Genomic DNA, 23532 nt, shown 5'->3' with positions numbered 1-23532 from the left:
AAGCATGCTTGAGATTAAAAACTCGCAGCATAAAACTAAGGTAAACTGGAACAAATAGGTTGGAAAATGGCTGCTATTCTTCAAGCATTTAGTTACCAGTGAGTAGGAAAAACAAGTCCATCTACTTAGCGTTACTGGAAAAGGTTATACTAGCACAGCACACATCTGACACTTGGTCATCTCATACTCAGTGCTTATTTATGGAAGCCAGATCAAATGCTGGAACATGAGAAAGATTAAGGAGAACCGTATATATGGCTAAGATATGAACCCTATTCGATATAACTTCATCGTCTACAGGGAATCCTTTCAAGCACCACACACTTTGGGTCTTGGAGATACACATGCTCAGATGAGCTTACGGTTCCATGCAACTGAACTTGCACAAACGTTCTAGTAAAAAAAGGTTCCAGGTTTTACCCGGACTCCCCACACCTGTAAAACATGGCACACTGGCCTTTCTGTAACAACCATTTTTAAAAACTTGCTAAGCTTCTAACAATGCTGATAAACAGGAGAGCCGTGGGTGCGTCTACACATGCAATTAGTGAGACACAACAAACTCCGGGGCAGTTTGTTGCCAGAGTTTATTGCTCTCCGGGGCAGCATTTACATGTGCACCTGGGACCACAGCATGTTGAGCTGTGGCAGAGCAGCCACAGTTAGAAGGGGAACACAGGGGCTCAGCCTGCCAGCCTGAAGCTGCTCTGCCCTGGCAGCAGGCTGCAGGGGACTAGCTGGGGCACAAAGGTGCTACAGTGCAGGACTAGCTGGCAGGCAGCCCCTGCACTGTAGCATCCTCATGCACCAGCCAGCCCTGGTCACCGTCTACACGTGTTTCAGCGCACTATATAAATCCACCATTGGATAATACTTGTCCCGAACAATACTATCCTACAGTCAAGCTAATTAAATGTACTGCACCCTAATAGGGGCTCATGCATAGACAGTGACACTTTACTACGGAGCTAATAAGTCAACTCCGCAGTAAACCGATGCACCCAGTTTTACGAACTACTCACATTATGCCTTAATACCTTGGAGGGCCAGAGAGAATGGATTACCCTGTTTCACTTCTATGCTTTGTGGCCAGGTATAAAAAGACCAGGACTTTACTGAACTTTTACGATACAAGGCTGCAAGTCTGATTAGGATAATTTACTTTACATTCAAAGCTAGCAACACACTGCAGTTAGTTTTTTTATTTTTGACATTAAGCAACCTCCTGTCTCCTAAACCCTGTTGAGGAAAAACTTCAACAAAGCCTTTCAGCACTGAAACTTTTGAAGATATCCACACTGATGCACAATGATTTCTACCAATATACCCAAGTTGAATTTGACTGGTTTCATGGGGTAAAGAAAGAGAGGCCCAACTGATCATAGCAGACTGATGGTATAATATTCTCTAATGGACAGGTTCAATCAGACAGGGCATTATATGCACAAATTTGAAGGTAAAGCTCTTAGAGAGCAGATACCTATCATTTAACCTTAATTATGAAGGTTCTGGTAAAGCTGAAAGGAGTAGCTCACTTTTTAGGGCTTTAAACTGCCAACGCATAACAGTTTCTCAATAATAAAAAGATTGCATGCTGCTGTTTCAGCACACCATTTATCCAGGCAGAAAGACTCATCCTCTTTTATACTCCCGCCATCAGGGACATTATGACATCCTGCTTCATGCAACCACAGCACCATTTTATGGACTAAGCCCACAAAAACTGATCCTGGACACACTGTAGTCACTTCTCAACTATGCATGACAATGAACCAAATCCTGGTCAAACTTAGGGGAAAGCTTTCTGCTGTAAACTAAGGAGTGCACTTGAAACCCCTTCAGAACTGTACTCCCATTAGTAAATCTCCTATACACCACATTTACTCAAATCCAAAACAAGGTTGTTCCCCAACCCCCATTCAACATGGGGTGGAGGGCCCTTGTCTTGGCCTGGAGTATAAGATGCACAAGCTGCCGCAGCTCTGACTCCAAACCCAACCTGGGCTCAAGGCTGGAAATGGAGCAACCGCCTGCCCCCTCACCAATTGTAGAGGCAGCAGCACAAGAGCTGCTGCAGGGCTAGCCCCGGGTCAGAGCTACCCTGTGCTCTGTAACCCAGGCCAGAAAGGTACCAGAGCCACACCTGACAGTGGCAGCAGGGGGTCAAGGCTGCCGAGAGCTGCTGGTGGGGAGAGAGAGGAAGTAGTAGCAGCACAGAGGCAGAGGGGGCAGGCACTTGCTCACCCCCCACCTACCTCCCTCTGCAGCTGTGCACAGGGTGAATTCAAGACAACCCTTCATTAATTAGATTCTACACATGGAAAATTATAACAAATGTATACATTTTCCATGTACAGAAGCTAAGTACTAGGGGGGAGGTATCATCTCACATTTAAAGTAGTTTTGGATTCGGGTAAATTCAGTAGACTGTTGTTTCACAATTCCACATATACTAGCTATTCTGATTGACTGAAGTAAGGCACCAATGTTAAGCAGATCCAAGATATGGTGATTCTCCATGTGATAAGCTAGCACTTAATAGCAAGGTGCTATTTGATCCTGAATGTAAATGGAGTAAAAAGTGGCTGAAATGGCAGCCTGAAATGTTACATGAGGTCTCTGTTCCTTTTTTTAGGCATCCTCTTGCTTCACTCCTGAAGCCCAAAGAATATAGGTATAGGTCCTAAACCTATATAACTGTAAAGTCATTTTAAAATAATTTGTGTGTGAAATGGATGGACTTCCTGGCAAGAGAGAAAAAACAAGGAGCTCACACACTCTAGCCCTCTTGGCCAAATACTTTTGGCAAGGCATTATTTGAACCTGTACTTAGCTTTTGGGGAGGAAGGGAAGACATCTGAAGAAACTGTGAAGCTTCTTCACAAACCTTGCATTCATAGACCACGATTACGTTCACTGTTCTTAGTGTCTTTATGTGGAGCATTTCCCCTCAAGCAGATGTTGGTCTCTTCCTATACCAACCGCTAAACAATTTAAAGAGAGGCAGGCTGTACTCTTCCCCTGCTTTAATGAATAACTGGAAGTGCAGTTCCTGCACATGATTCATGGCAAGAGCTGGATTTACATCAACATGTACTAGCAGGCTGCAGGATTTAAACAAGTATGGCGTTTTATGGACAATAATAGGTTCAAAGCAACTTATTGTTGCCTGTGAAAAGAATTATCACATGCCCATTTGGAATATTACGTGAAGTTTTTGTTCCTTTTTTAAGCATCCTCTTGCTTCACTCCCAAAGCAACAAGGAAACGGCAGTACAAGCAAAGCTAATATCAAACACTCAGCTCTTCGCAGCAAAAGCTTCCCCATTTCTCATTTTCACAATAACGGACACAGATAAGAGGGCTGCTATTTTACAAGCATTAATTCATGCGGAAATTGCCTGCCTCGCACACACTTCCTTCTACACACAACAGTATCGTAAACACAGATTCTCTCCATGCACTGCCTACGTTCTGAATCGCATTTATTTAGACTTTTGGTAAAAGCTTAATCCTAGTGAGGCCAATCATGACATCCTGTTGAGTGCTTTTCCTGGCAAGTTGCAAGTATTTCCCCATCATAGAGTAGTACCCACCCAAAGAGGTACCTTTTAAACTCTCCTACAACAGATATTACTTGACAATGTTTTAAATGCTGTCGCCGTATTTAGCAACAGGAGTTTCCTTTGTTCCAAGAGTCAAATTTACCCTTACAACTAGGCAATCTCACTGTAAGTAGAATTTAGCCTGATATCTAAGACTGAACATCTGCAGTTTCCAATTACTTCAGCTAGAGCTGCAAGTGCTCCACACATCTGAAAGTAAGGCCATCAGTGGTAGATTTAAACAAAGAAAAAGAAAAAAAAAAGAAAGAAAAAGAAAAGAGAGGGGAAAAAAAAGAATTCAAACCAATCAACTTGGTTTATTTTACTGTTTATGGTACCCATGCTAGGAAGATAAAATATAAATACATTAAATACGTGTATTTAGATTGCTCACCCCACAATTATCTTCCCTTCCTGCTAATGTCAATGATAAACCTTGTTCTTCAACACTCAAATTCTAGTCTTCTGAAATCTTTCAAGGGACCTTAAATAAATAAACTAACCTGTCAAATTTAAATGTGCTGAGCAGTCACTCTTTACACACAACCTATTTGGCCTGTCTCAGTATGCAATCAGAATTAGTTTGCATTACGTTTTTAGAGGCAAATGAAGCCGTGGAAAGAAACTGAACCAGCTTTTGCCATTGGCTGAGTCATGTACATGCTGCCAAATTTAAGTAGTATGCAGTCTCAATCTCACCAAGGCAGGGCTAGATTTTCTTTTCAAACTTACAAATGATGGGAGAGTTTTGCATGTATTCAATATAAACAAGTTGACAGAGATGGCACAATGACTATTTATCAATGTAAAAACGTTAGGAGGTCTTAAACCCTGACAGCCAAAATACGGCAAAACCAGGGCTATACAAATATTTTTAGTAATGCACAAGTGAATTTTCCTACTAGAAAAGAGAATTCACAGTAAAAGCAAGCATCTCAACAGGAAAGGAATTCAGTCAATACATACTGTGACATCATGTTTTTGAATCACTATTTCTGTTCTAAGCACTGTTACTCAGTGTTTAAAACTTGTTTTTATCTTTTTTCCTTTTAGGACCCCCAGAAATTAACATCTTTAAAAGACTTAGTTTGCAAAGTCAAGCAAAGTTAGGCAATGCCAGCTTTAATGCCTCCTTGCACAACCTTAATTTGACCTTCGTGTCTATCCGTTATGATGCTGCCTTTAATTATGTGATCACACAGAGGAAAAAAAGACAGTGTGCAGAGGATGAAAAGTGTCCAGAAGCCCTTATACCACTGTGAAAACAGCTACCCATATTTTAATCAGCTGTTTGGAGAAACTACAAATGATTTGACACAGCACTCTTGATACCATGCTAGAAGCCAAGAATCAATCCTGCATTACAGGGCTAACATTCAAACATTTGTGCCTGTATGAGAATACTTTGCACAACTTGGCCAACTCCATGTTCCAGTCAGGAAACAAACAGTTCAAGATGCATCTAGATGTATACAAATAGTCCAGATTGTAGAACCAGCATGTATCATGCCTGTAACGTAACCAGTTTGGACTCTGTTATTCTGAAGTGGACATCTACAACATCCCCTCAAGAGAACTGCACTCCTGCAATCAAGAGGAGCACAGAGGCCTCCTCTTTAGGTAATGTAGACTCTGGTTCCTTTTATATCTGCTGCTAACGCACGCTGCGTTTTTGCCCTTCTGTCCTTACTACCTTTTCTGCAGCACTGAGCAAGTTAAAAAGTAGGAAGCAAATCAACCCCTTCCTTGAAAAGCTTACAATCTAACAGAAAAAGCTGATCCTACAAGAAAAAAGGCATAAGGAAATAATTGCAAAACAGAGGAGGGGGTTTGAAAGCAGGGAGGAAAACATGTCAAATAATACTCAGGGTGCTGCTTAAGGTTGACTGATTGAAAGATAACCCAGAAGGGGCAAAGACTCTCAAGGAAGTTAGGCAACCTATAGGCAAGAAAATTATATGAAGCCTCCAAGAAAAAGGGAAGTGTGGATTTAAACTAATACAGTAAAGACGCTTGACAAGATCCCAGCCAAGATTTTCAACATTACTTCCACTGACTTCATTGGCAGGTGTTGGGTATTTGACATATTGGGGGGGGAGGGGGGAAGAGGAGGAAATCAAACCACTTATTTAGTATTAATACCATTCCTGAGCATCATGAGCTTAGAAAGAATATTTTAGATAGACTGGAAGTTTAGGTTGATGAAATACACGTGAAGGTCTAGGATTGCAAGATCACCTGGAGAATTTGCATTAATAGGAAAAACTATCATACCTGAACCAAACAATGGAATGCATTACATTTCACCCAGTACACTGGAAAAAATGGTAGCTTTTAGAGATGCTTCAGAGAAGGGTTAAATAATCTCAGATGACAAGAACCTCCAGGCAAGTTAAAAGGAACCTTCTGCCTTGACTTCAACGAGAGCCAGGCCTTTAATGCCCCAGGGCAAATTTTACTGTTCCACAGCAGTGTGGGAACAAATTTCTTACCCTTAAATGGCAGCCTGTTCATGCCCTGAAGCATAGGACTGGATGATCCTTAAGTTTTAGGTCAGATAGCATAAACGCAGGTGTTATTCTTGCTCAGGTGGATAATTCCATTCATTCTCAATATCCTAGAGTAGGAAGTTAACAAATGCTTAAGTAATGTTTACTGACACTTTGCCACGAGACTGAATCTCTAGTTGGTTTGAGGTTTGCATTTTCAAGAACTCTTCAACATCTGCATTTTTAGAGGAATGAAAGCTTGAAATTAAGTATTTTTTAATTAAAAATACCACAGCAAATGCTGCCAGACATAATTATCTTCCTTTACTTGTCGACCTTAATTTCATTCTGACATGCACTTGGCACAAGCCAAACCGAAACTCCAAATGTGGTCCTAAACTAAGCCAGAATGTCAACATATGGACAAAGGCCAAAAACTCTCAGATTAACACTTCCTTCTAAGAGACTTACCGTACCCTAAAAGCTAAATTCAGTATTGACATATATTAAGGAATTAATTTAGCATACATGGCAATTTACCCCTTATAACTAGGAATTAAAAAAATAAAACAATAACTGGTCCATTTTCAAATCATTTTGATTTGGACTACATTACAGTACATTACACTAAGTCTGCTTATACCCACGCTCAAAAGGGGGGGGGGGAGGAGGACATTTTAATTAGAGCGGTTCCTGGACAGCCACTCTAATTAAAATGGCTCACAGTCACATGTATTAAGCCCCTGCATGTTTTAAAATGGCTGCAGAACACATTAGCTGAACTCATTCAACAAGGTTTAGATAAAACGCCCCTGTGGCCATTTTAAAACGCACAGGGGCTAAATATACCTGACGGTAAGCCAACACTGCTGCATTCCAATTAGAAAACGAACAAGGACACGTATAAGCGGCCTAAATATTGGCTAACTGCAAACCAATTTTAATCATAAAGATAACTTTTTAAGTGTCATATACTGAGATTTTTATACTGGTCATGGGGTCAGGAAGCAAAACTGGAAAGGAGACTCAGATATCACTGAGATGGGTATTTTTTTTTAAATGAATGAATGAACAGCTTCAGTTTTCATACAGTAAGGCTCAGTCAGCATTTTCTGAAAAATTAAGTTTCATTTACATTATCTCGTCGGGTAATTCAAAGCTTAAAAGATACCAGCTCCACCACCATCCGTCCCCTTCCACTCCCAAACCTCAAAGTCTCATAAATCCTGAACTAAGTCTTACACAATGGAGTTTCTTGGGGTAACCTGTTTTCTAGTCCAAATTTCTTTTCTAGATTAAGGGATACATTTGGATTACATTTCACCCACACAAACTCCACTTGTTCCAAAGTTACACCATTCGAAATTAAAACAAATGTCCTTTTGTTTTCATAAGGCCACAAATGTATAGTATAGGGCTGGCCCAAAAAGGCAATCATCACAACATGAATTACATTTCAATGTTAACTTTAAATGATTTTTTAAGCCCTGATTAGAATATGGGGAAACTGGCTCTTAAAACAGATTCAAAGCCTTCTGAGAGTTTTCACCATCTCTGTTCTTCCCTAAGTATCTGATTGTGTAGTATGCCAGTTTTGTGTGTGTGCCAGTTTTACATGTACGTTATAAGTAAAGGACCTTAATTATGCAAAAGGCTGAAGGGCCTGCATGTGGCCTCAAGGATACAGTACAGCCATTTTTCAAGTCTCCATTTTTGCTCACTACTTGCATCACAGCAACTGACGTAAACAGCAGTCCGGACTCCAGCGTGCTACCAGGAAGTAGAAAACAAACTGCAGCCGTTAAACAAAGACTCAAAGGAGGCTATGCCTCCAGCAGGGCTGCAGTGATCTATTTCTGTATAAACTAATGAAGAGGTTCCCACCCTGTTTCCGGTGGGAATCTTGTCAATTTGCAGCCGCTTGAGAATAAGGCAGAAGAACTGATCAACACTGCTAGTTTAAGCATGATGCATCCCAAAGACCAGTAACCATGCAAGAAACCACAGCCCAAGCACTACTATTGCCACCCCAGCCCCAGCCTCCCCCAGACGTTACCTTGTGCTGTAAAACCTTCATGCATACACAGGTCTGCAGCTTCTGCTGCAGGCACTTAAGAAAATAGCAACAAGACGACAAGAGGGGAGGCAGGGAGAGCAACAGTATTTGGGTCATTCCATCAGAGCAGTCCCTGCAGGGGGGACTTATAGCCTTTTTTCTTTCTGCTTCCTGCCCTCCTTGGCAGATCCGGTCCACAGAAACTAAAGTTGGCTGTCAGAGTGAGTATGTTACCCGTATTTCAGTATACAGCAAAACTTACAAGGACTTCTCCACTTCTCTGTGTATTTAAAATGCCCTCTCACCTGCACTGCACAGGACTTGGTATCACCCAGGCAGCTTAGGAAAGTGAGCACTGAACAAGCAAGGAAGAAAGCTCAGATACTTTTTTCCATGGGAATTTTTTGCAGTCAGTAAACACTGTAGGCTCAGAAGCCGGAAAAGGAGGTTCTGTTTTCTTGTTTTCTTTTAGGAAAACCCAGTGACATTCATCCCACCCCTAGCCCCCCCCTCCCAGGCCCAGTCAGCTCTGATATTTTTCACAGAGGGAATTTGACACACCATTGATTTTTCTTGCTAAAATTATTCATAGCAAAGCCAAGCTACATCGTGTTACGTGTCTCTTCCATGCAGATCTAGTGGTGAGCCCGAACAACCAAATTCTACTGCAGCTACACATGGATGCCTTCTGTTTTTTCTGAGGAAATTTAGGCAGGGTCAATTTAGGAGACACCATAGCAGCAGTCTGTCCTGATCCCTGTATCTCTGAGTAGTCCATATGTGAGCTGCGCCAATCTGCCTGCCATCTTCACAGGAGGATCAGAAGCAGCCAGTATATTAATTTAGTGTCATAATTTAAAGTCTTCCTGAACTATCCATCTTACATGAAGTATATAGAAACAGCCCAAATAGCCTGGGTACCAGAAGCAGCAAAGCTACATTCGGGCTATAGGAAAAATCCAATAAAACATGTAAGAGGGATGGGGAGTGAGTGCATGCTCATACAGAATAAAAATGAGTGTGATGTAAAAATAAAGAGAATTAGAATAAAAGCTTGCAAAGCAAGAAAGCAAGGGACTAGGGGTTTAGTGACACTTGGTGAGAGATGGTGTCATCTGTCACAAAAAGGAACCTTGTTCTAGCCCCCTAACTTCATTAAAGCAATGAATAATTATAGGACTGGCAGCTTCTAGTTGCCAAATCAGAGTTCATACAACCTGGCAGAGCTGAGGTAGGGGAACCCAGCTTAGCATAAGTCCTACTTCATTTATGTTAGAACATAACATAGCTCTACTAGATTCCCATACATTTTAGAAATCTTTCAATTGGTTGTAATCCCTATTCAGTTCTCAACTCAACTTGAAGATCCCACAGGGCTCTCCATGACTATGCAAAAGTACAAGTTCAAGGACTCCACAATTTACCATGGGCAACCATCATTTAATACAGTAATCCACCAACACTTTGCAATCAGAGTTTGATCCAGCTGTCCCAGTGCAAAGCACAACAATGATGAAGCAGTTCATTTGCAAGTATTAAGTTTGATCTACTTTTGTTTCAAATGAGTCATCTTTTTACAAACTGTTCAGGCAAGAAGAGGCTCAGAGTGAACTGGTCGTTCTGCTTATTCATAAACAAAATTGGAGGTTGTAGTGTGCCAGCCTTTTAGTGCACACTGCTGTACAATACAAAAAGTATGTGGTCGGGAAGCCATATTGCATGGGGTAGAACACCACACAAAGCAAGGGTCTGGATACCCTCTGAGCCCTGGAAGGATAGTTTCTAGCTCCCAGAGTAAGTCCAGGGGATAGCTGCTTCTAACCATTAAGTCTAACATTGCTTTGTACAACAAACAAAACACTTCCCCCCCACCAAAAAAAAATTAACAACCAGGTTTTTGTACTGAAGATGTCAAAGGTACACACCCATCTAATCCAAACTATAGTTTTAATCATTTGGCAGCCATAGGCCTGGGATGATCATGTGTCTCATTTGCACCAGGACAACCTTATTTTAAACACTTGTACTGGGGGACTAGTCAGTATCTGCAAACTGATGCTTTCATGAGTTTCCTCCCATTTTCAGACACTCCCCTAAGCCCCAAAAATAGCTGTATATGCCAGAGTGCAACGGGAACTTCAACAAATACGGTTCCTCTACAAGTCACAACCAGGAATAAGGTCTACTGTACTAAATTTCCCAAATTTAGTATTTTGGGAATACTAAAATTCTAAGAACTAAGCCTGTGATCAGGGAGACATGGAATAGGGACTGCCAACAGGGGAGCAGTTTGCAGGCAGTTCTCAGTCCAATTCATGGGCAGGAGTACACACCGTGTAGGAGTACACAGGAGCTTCTGACAGAGACTTCAGGTAAGTGAACAAGGAGGGGGGCTACTATGGGGGTGGTGACATGCAGCGCAGCCAGGGACCCTGCCCTGCTGCTGCCTCTGGCCTGGAGCTCCTGTGAGGCCCCCACCCAGACAGGCCCCTTGGATGGGTCGACAGTGCCCTGGCCTCATGACTGCCAGGGTTGCCTGGTGGGACCTCGGAGGCCTGGGGGTTGCTCGGGGGCCGGGGGTTCCCTTGCCTGTCCCACATGCCTAGATTGAGGCCCTGGAGGGGCAGGTGAGGGAACTCCAGGCACAGATGAGCAGGCTGCGGGGGATCAGGGCTGCAGAGGATGAGATTGATGGATACTTTCATTCTTTGCAGGATCAGGCACCTAGCGCAGAGACATCACAGGAGAGTCCCAGGACAGCTGAATGGAGGACGGTCACCTCCAGAGCTAGACAGCGTGTGGCTGTGACTGTTTCCCCAATGCAACTGGGGAACAGACACAAAACCCTGGCAGCACTGGAGGATGATGCAGCAGAGCAAGCTGCAGGGAAAGACATATTCGCAACAAACACCAGGCAGGCTAAGCGACAATCGAGCAGCTGGAGGAAGAGACACCAGGTCATCCTGATGGGCGACTCCCTCCTGAGAGGCACAGAGGGGTCTATCTGTCAACCAGATCCCACAGCACAGGAAATTTGCTGCCTACTCAGAGCCAGGATCTGAGACATCCCTGCGAGGATTCCCGACCTCATCCAGCCCTCTGATTACTATCCCGTGCTCCTTGTCCATGTGGGCACGAATGATGCAGCCAGGAGTAGTCCAGACCATGTCATGAGTGACTACAGGGCTCTGGGGGCCAAGCTTAGGAAGTCGGGGGCACAGGTGGTCTTCTCATCCATCCTTCTGGTCAGCAGTCACCGTCAGCATCAGGACGCCTGCATCAGGGAAGTCAGCCTGTGGCTCTGGAGTTGGTGCCATCATGCGGGTTTTGGCTTCTACAACCCTGATCCGCACTTCCATAAGAGAGACATCTTATGGACATCCATCTGGGACAAGATGGTGTTCATCTCTCTTCTAAAGGTAAGAGTCTGTTCTCTTACAGGCTGACTGATCTCTTATGAAGGGCTTTGAACTAGGTTGGTTGGGGGACAGGGAAGCAGAGGATAAGGAGACCCTAGGATCAGCAAGTCACAAGCAATCCACTGGATCAGCCCAGGTAAGCACTAAGGGGCCCGACAGATATCAGGACAGGGCACCCATCGTGGGGCTTAAATGTCTCTACACTAATGCTCTGAGCATGCGGAACAAGCAGGAGGAACTTGCACTCCTGATTGCAAGAAACAACTTTGACCTGGTTGGACTAATTGAAACCTGGTGGGACCCTAACTCACAACTGGGCAGTAGGCATTGAGGGTTACAGGTTGTACAGGCAGGATAGAGTGGGGGGAAAAAACAAGGGGGGAAGTGTTGCTCTCTATGTTAAGGAACAATATACATCCTCTATAATCAAGATGGGATCAGAGGAGGGCCAAACTGAGGTACTGTGGGTCAGGATAAAAGGGAGCTGGGAGGAAAAGGACTTGGTGTGAGGGTCTACTATAGACCATCACACCAGGAGGATGAGCTAGACCTGGAATTCTCCAGACAGCTCTCAGAGGCTGTACGGTTGAGAGATATGGTTGTCATGGGTGACCTCAACTACCCTGATATCTGCTGGGAGGAGCAGTAAGCCAAATCTAACCGCTCACATAGGTTCTTAACCTGCATACAGGACCTCCATCTAACGCAGGAGGTATACAATCCCACTAGGAAAAACACCTTGCTGGACTTGGTGTTAGCTACAGGGGATGACCTGGTGGGGAATCTGCAGGTACAAAGTAACCTAGGGGACAGTGACCATCGACTGATTGAATTCGCTACCTGGAGAAGGGTGTGTAAACTAACCAGCAGGACTGAAGTGCTAGACTTCAGAAAGGCTAACTTCAGTGTGCTCAGGAGATTAGTCAGCGAGACACTGAAGCAAGAGCATTGGCAAAATGGGGGTCCAGGAAGGGTGGTCATTCCTCAAGGGAGCGATCCTTATGGACACAGAAGGAAACAATCCCATTGCACATAAAAGGGGGCAAAGGGGCCAGGAAGCCCTCTTGGCTGAACAGTGAAGTCCAGGAAAGAACGAGGTATACAAGCTGTAGAAACAGGGGGTAGCTACCAAGGAGGAGTATACCTCCCTGGCTCGCACTTGCAGGGAATCAGTTAGGAAGGCCAAAGCAGAATTAGAACTTAGGCTGGGGACAACAATAGGACAACAAAAGGTCCTTCTTTAGGTATATAGGGAGCAAAAGGAAGGTACAGGGTAGCATAGGACCCCCTACAGGACAAACATGGGCAATTGGTGACAGAGGGGGGACAAAGCTGAGCTCTTCAATGAGTTTTTGCATCTGTATTCCTAGACACAGACCAAGACAAATCTCCCAATTGGATCATAGATAGACATAGGAGGGACACCAGCCCACCACCTGTTAGCACAGACTTAGTGAAGGGGCACTTGGAGGGGCTGGATGTGTTCAGATCAGTGGGCCCAGATGAACTTCATCCAAGGGTGCTGAAGGAATTGGCCAGTGTCATAGCAGAGCCGCTGGCACAACTGTTTGAGTACTCATGGTGCTCTGTTCAGGTCCCAGAGGACTGGAAAAGGGCCAATGTGGTCCCTATTTTCAAGAAGGGGAGGAGGGAGGAACCAGGAAACTATAGGCCAGTTAGTGTCACCTCTATCCTTGGGAAAACTCTGGAAAAAATCATTAAGGATCACATTTGTGGGAGCCCAGCAGGGGAAATAATGCTGAAAGGAAATCAGCACAGATTCATTACAGGCAGATCCTGCCTGACTAACCTTGTTTCTTGTTATGACCAGGTCACAAAATGCTTAGACACAGGAGTTGAGGTATATGTCATCTACCTAGACTTTAAGAAGGCCTTCGATACGGTATCTTATTCTGTTCTCGTACATAAACTGACAGGCTGTGATGTAGACGATTACACAGTCAGGTGAGTGGCAAATTGGCTTAGGGGTCGCACCAGAGAGTGGGGGTGGATGGGTCAGTATCGACCTGGAAAGATGTGGGCAGTGGAGTCCTGCAAGGCTCGGTCCTTGGACTGGTGCTATTCAGTGTCTTCATCAGTGACTTGGATGAGGGCATGGAGAGCACCCTGTCCAAGTTCACAGATGATACCACATTATGGAGCAAAGTTAACACACCAGAGGGTAGGGAACGGATCCAGGCAGATCTGGACAGGTTGGAAAAATGGGCAGAACGAAATAGGATGCAGTTCAACAAAGACAAGTGCAAAGTGCTGCACCTGGGCAAAAAGAACCACCAACACACTTACAGACTGGGGGGATGACCTTCTCAGCAGCACAGCAGTGGAAAGGGATCTTGGAGTCATAGCTGACTCCAAGATGAACATGAGTCGTCAGTTTGACAAAGTGATCAACAAGGTTAACTGCACTTTATCCTGCATTAGCAGATGCATGGCAAACAGGTTCAGGGAGGCGATGCTTCCCCTCTATGCGGCACTGGTCAGGCTGCAGTTGGAATACTGCATCCAGTTTTGGATGCCGCACTTCAAGAAGGATGTGGAGAATCTTGAGAGGGTTCAGAGGAGGGCCACTTGCATGATCACAGGCCTGCAGGCAAGGGCCTATGAGGAGAGACTGAGGGACCTAGATCTCTTCAGCCTTCACAAAAGAAGGCTGAGAAGTGATATTGTGGATGCCTATAAATTCATCAGGGGAGGGCAGCAGGGAATAGGAGATGTTCTATTTACTAGGGCACCCCCTGGAGTAAGTAGGAACAATGGCCACGTATTGACAGAGAGCAGATTTAGGTTGGACATTAGAAAGAAGTTCTTCACAGTAAGGGTTGCCAGAAGCTGGAACGGGTTTCCAAGGGAGGTGATGCTCTCTCCTACCTTGGGGGTCTTCAAGAGGAGACTGGACAAGCACCTAGCTGGGGTCATCTGACCCCAGCTCCTTTTCCTGCCCAGGGCAGGGGGTCAGACTCAATGACCTGCTGAGGTCCCTTCCAACCAAACATCTATGAATCAATGAATAACTTATCTGGGCATGTATCTTTGGAAGCCAGATAGGGTGCTCCAGTGAGTAAAAAAAATTCCTATGTTGCATAAGAACTATCTCCAGTTATTTTTTTTTTCCCCCCAAGCATTCAGAGGATGCTTGCACAAGACCCCTGTACAAGCCATTACATTCTCTGATGCAAACAGATTTCCTATCAAGAACACAGTGGGAGCATCACCCATGTTCTTCAGGCCACTAGTAGACTTGAGATGAATGTTTTCAGGCTTATTGTTCCAGTAATACTACTAATTGTATCAGCTAAGTCAAAGAAATCCAAAAGTTTAACTACTGAGGAACATTTAGTCCTGGAATTCTGTTTCTCAGCAGGCTGCTTTTTCTCCCACTCTAGTTTCTGGGCATCATTCATCACTTCCTTCAGCTCACCTCATTCCTCCCCCCACCCTTTCAATTTAGCTTTTTGCAGCATCCAAAGCCTGAACAACTACTCACCATAATCATCTTCTGTCTCCTTTCCCACCATGTGTCCCTCATGCAGTTATTAAGCTGCTTTGGAGTCTTTTACCATGGCTGCTTTCAGTCAGGCTCTTTTACAAGAGTGTTTTGCAGTACTGGAAGCAGATGTGTCAGCCTACTCTTTTAATCCATTTAAACTTGCACCACTTCCAAGAAATAAACATCAATTCTTGAGCATGGATTGAAGAGAGAGACAGCAACAAGTCTGCCACTATGTAAAGATATTCAGTCTAGGTGATCAAGGAAACGTTTAGTCAGCCTACTAGTATTATGGCAATGCTCAAATTGCCATCTGGAAGGCCCAGATTCAAAAATCAGTCTCTGGATCTGAGGCTCAGCTCACGAAGGCTGCATACATTGTAATGAAGATGCAATTAGTCTCCAGAGAAAGGTTTCTGCAGATTGTCATTGGCTATGCAGAAGGCAGCTCACTCACTCTTGTGGATAAAAATAACATACTGAAATGGCAGCTGCTCAGCAAAGGAGATGAGGACAGCATTCAAAAAGGAGAAAAAATAGAAGCCACAAAATATATTTTTGACAAAATAACTTGCTACAAATTCTCATAAGGCAACACTGAACCATAGCCAGTCTGTGGTATTTAGCATGCACCTCTTGATCATGTACCAAAACAGTATAATCCCCCTTGTTTGCCTAATATTGCAACCAGTCCAAGAATGTAATTGTTATTTATGCATAAAGAAATCCAGAACTATTACATATCAGCATTCTGATCAATTAGCATGTTCAGGGGTTGTGGTTTTGTTTAGTTTCAGAGAAGTTTTATTGATATTATAGGGTAAACTCCCAAACCAAACTCCACTATTCTGTTCATACGCAGCCCATCACCTAAGCATGTAAAAGGGTACCTCCAGGCTAAGTACAGAGAGCCAAAAAGCCCAGGCTGAATCAGTTTAATCTTTGTAGGTTAGTCTAAGCCGCTTAGATTGAACTGATAAGCAAGTAAATGGACATTTTCACTTTTGGTTCCAGAAATGCAGCCATATGCCTGCAGTGGCCGAGCCCAGAAGCTGCAGGGTGCTAGAGTATGCCCTTGTTAATGCAGACAGCTTGGGCTAAGGCTAGCTCATCTACCCTGCAAGGGGGATTTTGGACTGAGTTAAACTGAATCTGGAGGGGATCCGTGACACAAGTTCAATAAACTGATTTAACCTAATTAAAGTCTGATACTACATCCATCTAGGTTTATCTTAAACCAGTTTCAGCCATTTTGAAAGTAGTTTACGTGCACTGAACTTCTGTTGTGTTACAGATTTGGTTATAAAATATGATCATTTGTACACTGATGTCACTTATATATCTCTTATGTACAATTTCTGTTCCTAGCCCCAAAACCCACACACAGTGCAGCCCAAATACTGATTGCTGATCCCTAATCTTCTCTTTCCCCATCCCAAACTGGTTTAAAGACATTAGAAGTCTTCCATGGTTTATTTTAAGCTATCCCCTTACTTCTAGAGTTCACTGTGGTGCAAATGGGAGAGATGACAGGATTTAGTAAAATGCCAACAATTAAGTCATGGGCATTGTGAGGTGTAGGGGGTGCACGTGCACCCGTTGAGATTGGCAGTGCACCCCCTGTAAAAAGCTCCACCTACACTGTCGGCAGCGCCTGCGGGAGGTCGCTGCTCACCACCACTCCCACCTTGCTACCAACACCGTCAGCGGCATCTGCGGGCGGTCCCTGATCGCTGCTGGCCACTGCCAATGGCATCTGCAGGTGGTTGCTGACCACTGGTCAGCACTCACCGTGGCCACCTGCGGGAGCTCCCCACTCAGCCCACCCCTGCAGTTGCCTGTGGGAGCTCCCCGTTCGCCGCCACCACACCCCTGCCACCGACACCGCCCGTGGGCAGTCGCCATGCCCCACCAGCCTCCAGGAGCATGCAGTATTCATGATCATGGGTAAAGTTCATCAGAGACTCACACATCAGCAGTGACATTCATCAGATTATCTCAGTTCAACTCCCTGTCAGTCCCAGATAGTTCTTCCTAGTAGATTTTAGAGTGTTTTTGGCTAGTCTGTTTTTAAAAGTTTCAAACAATAGAGCTTTTTTCCCCCTCAGGACACTATTCAATATTTGTTTGGAAGTATTACCCATGAAAAACAGCCCAAATAAAAACAAATAGAATAACCATTTTTATAGATCTGCTTACATAATAAGTGCAGGTATTTAAAAAGAAGAGCAAGACTACAAACTAACAACTATTAGTGGTCATATATTAAGATTCTTACCTTATGATTTTATGATGTTGACACTGAATCTTGTAAAAGTCACATTCCATAAAGAACCAAAGCAAATAAGCCATTGCACAAACTTGCCATAACAGCAAGAGTACAGATATTTACTATACTGCACATTTTGTTACACCCAGCTTAAAATTTCAGCCCAGTAAATACTCCAAAATACATAGTGTCTTTACAGCAAAGAATTTAAGATAGGACCACTGTCAAAGTTGGTACACTTTTAGAGCTGTGACTCTTGAAACACCAAAACAGGCATGTTATATTTTATGAAAATACAAGTCAATTCAGAATGAAACACCTAACAAAAAGAAAGCAGAAAAGTTTTCCAAAATCTAACTGATGTTGCTGCGTTCTGATCATTATGATGCAATGCATACAAAGCATTATACAAAATGGAGATGACTGCAACTGGGGATTAACAATCAAGCTCAAGCAAGAATTAGTATGTGTCAGAACTAAACACGTTCTTTGCTGACATACTTTCTCCATCACTCTTTGAAAGCCTTTCACATTAAAATAAAGTAAAAAGCTATTTCAAACCCAAACGATTTTTTCAGAGCACTTAAACTAATCAGTGCTGTCCTTGTTTGGCTGCCAAATGAAAATATAGCAACCATACTTCGTTAGAAAACTCTGCTTTAAAGAAAAATTTAATTTGGGCTGCAGCCATATTACCCTGGGCTGTTATCTTGTCAGAGTTCATCAGCTGAAAGCTGGGTTGGACTGGTCTTATAACTGAGTAAAAGGCCTCCAAGCAAAACCCAGGTGCTCAGTTTAAAATGGCATTTGACAGTCAATATTGAACTAATATCTTCTATATAACTAATGTGCATGGGATGTTGCCATCTTTCAAACAGCATGTGGAAAAAAAATATTAAAGCCCTTAACTACAGATCTCATGGCACTAGTCCTCTTCCCCTGAGGGGGAGGTGTTTTGTTTTGTTTTGTTTTGTTTTGTTTTGTTCTGTTTAATTCAGTTGGAATTTAACCTACCTGAAACTCTCCTGTAGTTTCAGTTGGAAAGTACCTCCTGCCCTAAATTGTTGCACAGTGTTATTAACAGTAGCTGCATTTCACCCCAGAAGTAGATGCAATAAGCATTCCACATGCCAGTCTGTCAGGTACTTTGGGTTTCATCTAGATGAGGAGTTCTATTAACATCATTTTCATTAACAACACAAGCCTTGACATTAAGGGACATTATTTAAGGAAGACCATAAATCTGTTTTAGTGGCCTCAAGGTCAGTAACAAGACTGAGCAAAAACCTTGGCTAATCAGATAGCCAGACAACTGCAACCCTGAGATTGTAACTGTAAGATTATTGCTTAGCACTGATCCACAATAAAGTAAGCTAAATTTGAGGTTTTATAACATGCGCTGCTTGGCATTTTACTTCTATGGGCCCTTTTTTTTTTTTTTTTGGTATTAAAACTGTTTCAGAGAACAGTGCTGTTTAAATAATCAACATTTTGAAAATTTAAGCCCCCAAATTTAAGCCTTTTACTTGAAATATACTGTGCCTAGCTGGTAAAGCATTTCTCATTCCTGTGAAAAGAGCACAAGTCTGTTCAGTCTTTCCCCTCAAAATTACTAATTTTTATCTGAAGAAGCTTGCAATTTAAAAGGGAAACTGTACTATAATTAAGAGGACAGTACAAGACAGTTGTGAAATAGTTCCATGTTTCCATTAGAACTGAGCTAGTTACCTCAGGGCCCCAAATTTATTTTTGCAGATGGAAAGAAATGTTGCATAAGGAGAAAAATGCTATCAAGTGGGTAGGTATTTTCTATTTACCTGAATAGGGTGACTGATGCTAATAAATTTAATTTTACGTGCCACATATTTAAAATATAGTCAGAGCAATTCAAGGCCTTTAATGGATACAAGACTGGCTTATACTTCCATTTCTTACTGCTTTAGATCAAAAACAGAACTTAGACCTAGGTATTCACATGTAACTACAAAAGGCCTGGCTGATGACCAGCATGCATTACTTGAATGATATAACCTTTGTTGTTCTAATCAAACATAAAGTGTCTTATTTTGAGCAAGCATACCATCCTAATTATTTATTGCAGGAAATGCAGCGTGTTTCTAAATTTACCTTTCAGTGAATCATTTTCAGCTCTCATTATGTCAATTAGTGAGTTCTCCAGTGAATGCATGTCAAAAGTCCTTGTGCGATCCTGCAAGTAAACACAAATAGAGCCAGTTTAGACAACACAATAATACCCAAAGCTACATGCATGCAAAAACTTCCACTGGAACCTATACCACTGAACCAGAATTAAACATACATTGGGAAATCCTATTTCAACTAAAGCTGCAGGCTTTTTAACTTTTACTGGGTAAAATTAAATTCACAGCAAAAGCTTCAGTTTGCCATAATGACACTGCAAATGAATATCTGAAACCAAATGAAACCTAAAAGGGTTTCCATTGCAATAAATGCTTTGCCAAATACCTAATTAAAATGAAACAGTCTGCATGAAAGAATGACTGCAAAGGAACCTTTCTTTTTTTTTTAATAATACATTTTTTCATACTAAACTTTTGATATTTATTTTGCAGCTATACATATTCAGTGTGAACTTGTACTGTAAAGACATCATACCTATTTGCCTTCCCTTGCCCAACTTTTCCTTTAAAAAAAGCAGCAGCATTACAGGATATTTTAGAGGGGGTGAGAGCAGAAGGGTCAGGGTAAGGAGGACAGAAACAAAAAAAATTGTCCCTTTTCATAAGCTTAGTTTTCCATTTTACAGCCACCTATAGCATTTGACACAACATACTAATTACTCCAAAACCTATTTGCCAAATTTAATATTCTCCACCTTCCAATAAATCCAGTAAAATAGTTCAAGAAAGTACATGAGCACACATTTAAAACCCACTGAAATCAATGGGATTTAATCACATACTCAAGACTAAGCATATGCTTAAGTACTTGCCTGAACAGAGATGTGATTAAAAGCCCCAATTCAAGGAAGACCAGACCAGCCTTTGCTATTTTCCTTCTATATTAGTGACTATTTTTTGTAATCTATTTTCTATTGTATTCAATGGATACATCATGTGTATTGCATAATACATTTTGTTACATTTAAACGTTTTAACAGCATTACAGTGCTTAACAATCGGGAAGTAAAAATGACATTTTGGACTATAAACTCCCAAGACAAGCGCCTGGAATCAAGGGTTTTGCTCAGACCAGAGCAAATCCACATTGTGAAAACAGAGTGTAGTCCTTCACCATAGCAATACAACCTTTGCCACTACAACATAACTGCATCAATCCAGTTTTACACAGAGTCATTTCAGGCTCTGCAGAAATAAAATTGAAGCTTGCAAGAATATTCACTTTACAAGTTGGTGCTCCAAATAAACTCAGTTTCTAGGATAAAAGTTACCTTTGATATTTAATTAATTAGAGACAGAATTCCAAGATTTTAACAAAATTAATTACCGCTAAAACTAAGGACTAATGCTAGAGGCATGACAACTTTTAGCTCAGTTGGCTTGAGATGACAAGATGATAACACATATACTTTCCAGACGAGATGGTAACGCATATGCTTTCCAAGGCCTTCTACTTCAAAATAGCCAAGGCCAACCTTTAGCACATTCATTATTCATCCTTTCCTTACCAAAACAGCAGGATGAGTGCCCACAAAGCCACCTGACATATTACTTGAATACTCCAATACCAGATCATCTAGGAACAAGTTAAGATGTTCAATTTCCTGACTTAAGCAATGAAACTTTGTTTCCTTAAAGAGCATTGATCAGGAAATATCCCAAAAGTCACTAGTACAGGCACAAAAAATGTATTCTTCCATAACAAAATAATTTGTTCATCTACCCAAAAGATTTCTCATGCATACACAGAAAGAGGCAAACAAAATTTTGCTAAACAGCATTAACTGACTTTGAATTTAATTTCCAGGAATATATTCCAAAGGGACACCGGCAGTGATCCCAGATGTTAAGTTTTGTTTACTTTCCAAGAGATTCACCTTTGAACTAGAGACCAAGCATGGAAAGTGCATAATTTTTTACTCCCTCTCTAGCTGTGAAGCTGAAGTTTCCCAAGATAAGTCAAGCCAGACTTGATCGGTATTTTGCTGGGAAACGAAGCAAATGGTATCAAATATACAGTTTAAATATATATGCTTTCCTTTTTCCCCTCAAATAAACAATACCTTCAGCTGCCTCCAACACTGAAGTTCTAGTGCAGTCTTAGTTCAAGAAATGAGACATCATTCAAGCCTATTTGCAGTTATGAAATGACATGTGTTTTAAGGAGTGTGTTAGTTGTAGTGTCCTGGCTTTATTCAAATTTGATAAAATTGCATTACTACTACTAAATATATATCTGCCAGTAATTTAAGTCAAAATAATTCCTCATATCTTTAGAAGGTTCCAACCACAAAATAATTAAGGTACCCCTACCCAGAGATTGCTACATTTCAGTAGCACGTGGCTGATTCTTAGAGGGCTTGGTATAAAGTATGAAGTTAACAGTCCTGTGTTTGGTCACTGAGACCAGAAACATTTACCATACTTGTCTAGCCCAAATTTCTAAATCAAGAGTAGAAGTATGTAGCTATCTCATCTTTTCACAGCTTTTACTTATCCCTGATCTGTATTAGAAAAGAACAGATGTGTCTAGTGAGAAATACCAGTTTAGGAACATTTTGTTCCTTCATTTTTTCAGCTTCACATGTTTTCCCTTCCAACTTTTTTCTTCCTTTAGCGGTTATATTTGGTGTCTTGGTCTGGTATGTCTGTTCACAGTTCCTATCTACTTCAAATTATAGGTATTTTCTTAAACTTTCAGCGAGAGAACTTTAGTTTTGCCTAGAGCCACAAGATGTGGCTATACCCACAGCTTGCTTAAATCGCAGTCCATAAAGTCAATGCAGTGCACAAATGGGGACTTACAGACATTCATCTTTAAATGTTCAGTCTCTGTACTCATAGGATCATAGGAAATTAGGGCTGGGAGGGACCTCACAAGGTTACCTAATCCAGTCCCCTGCTCACAGCAGAATCGGCCCCAACTAAACCATCCCAGCCAAGTGTGGGTCTAACCTGCTCTTGCAAGGATGGAGATTCCACAATTTCTCTAGGTACAGATTTCCCTCACTTTATGCGGATTCTGTATGTACAAATTCACTCTTATGTGATGATCCTTTTTATACCAAAAATTTGCTATATGCAAGGTGAATTCACTCTTATATGATTGGTGTGGTCGAAGCCTGCAGTCAGCAGCTTTGTGCAGTGCATTGTGGGAGTGATGCACACCAAAATATAGTCTCCTGTGTGGATCTGTGCTCCTCGCTCATTATCTGTGACACGTGTTTCTGTAGTTCCCATCCCCATTATGGTAACAGTCACCACCACCCTGTGCTCATGTGTACTGTCTGCTGTTGGTGAGTACCAAAATCATCTTGTAAGAGTGGTAGATATAGGTCTGGGGGTCAGCACAGTTGAGGTCCTGGAACATATCTCTATTTGTTACATTGTAAAGTGGGTTCCCTTTATGCAAATTCAATTATGCACCATTTTCCAGGAATGCATATACAGCATAAAGCAAGGGAAACCTGTAGTCTGTGCCAATGCTTAACCACCTGTCACAAAATTCCTCCTAAATCTCCAACCTAAATTTCCTCTGCTGAATCTTGAGGCTATTGCTCCTAGTCATGCTCCCTACCGCCATAGAGAAAAAAAACATTTCCATCCTCTGTCTAATCACTCTTCAGGTATTTGAAGACTGTTATCAAACCCCCCCTCAGTCTTCTCTTCTTCTCCAGACTACTGCTTTGAGTGTTTTTAGACCATTTCTGTTGCATTATCCCCACATCTCAACATCTCAGCAAGCTTCTTTTTGCATTATATCCTTTATTTTCTATTGTAATTCCCTTTTCAGCAACAGATCAGGAATTTGGCAAAACTGAAGCAACTTTCAACTCCAAATTGCATGCAACTACCATGGTCCTTGGGTCTCACAGCAAAGGGAGCAAGGAATCTCAGGAGTCTGCTGACTCTTCAGCTGTCACCCTGTCAATGACCTGTTAGTCATCTGGCAAACATCTGACAGGAAGAATAATGCCAGGAAGCCTCTCTATATTATTTTGTATGTAATGCTGGCAAAAAGCTG

The 23532-nt window shown here is 42.2% G+C and overlaps 1 protein-coding gene across 5 annotated transcripts in view; it reads right to left on the bottom strand.

Moving 5' to 3' along the window:
- The window catches only part of CPEB4 (cytoplasmic polyadenylation element binding protein 4), a 74341-nt gene that overhangs the window by 30457 nt on the left and 20352 nt on the right, over positions 1 to 23532 (bottom strand). For 3 of the 5 annotated variants that reach the window (XM_019478400.2, XM_019478398.2, XM_006270850.4), the window contains exon 2: positions 19474 to 19555. In XM_019478400.2, coding sequence (XP_019333945.1) covers positions 19474 to 19534 — 61 coding nt within the window. In that variant the 5' untranslated portion in view covers positions 19535 to 19555. Of the gene's footprint in view, positions 1 to 6097; positions 6207 to 8150; positions 8256 to 19473; positions 19556 to 23532 lie in introns of those variants that run through there. The other 2 variants (XM_019478402.2, XM_019478401.2) reach the window with 2 other exon arrangements.

The sequence above is a fragment of the Alligator mississippiensis genome, chromosome 9 (genome assembly GCF_030867095.1).
Source record: "Alligator mississippiensis isolate rAllMis1 chromosome 9, rAllMis1, whole genome shotgun sequence".
In the NCBI taxonomy this organism is placed as follows: domain Eukaryota; kingdom Metazoa; phylum Chordata; order Crocodylia; family Alligatoridae; genus Alligator; species Alligator mississippiensis.
The sequence above is the reverse complement of the archived record's forward strand: the minus strand, read 5'-3'. Positions and strand labels throughout refer to the sequence as shown.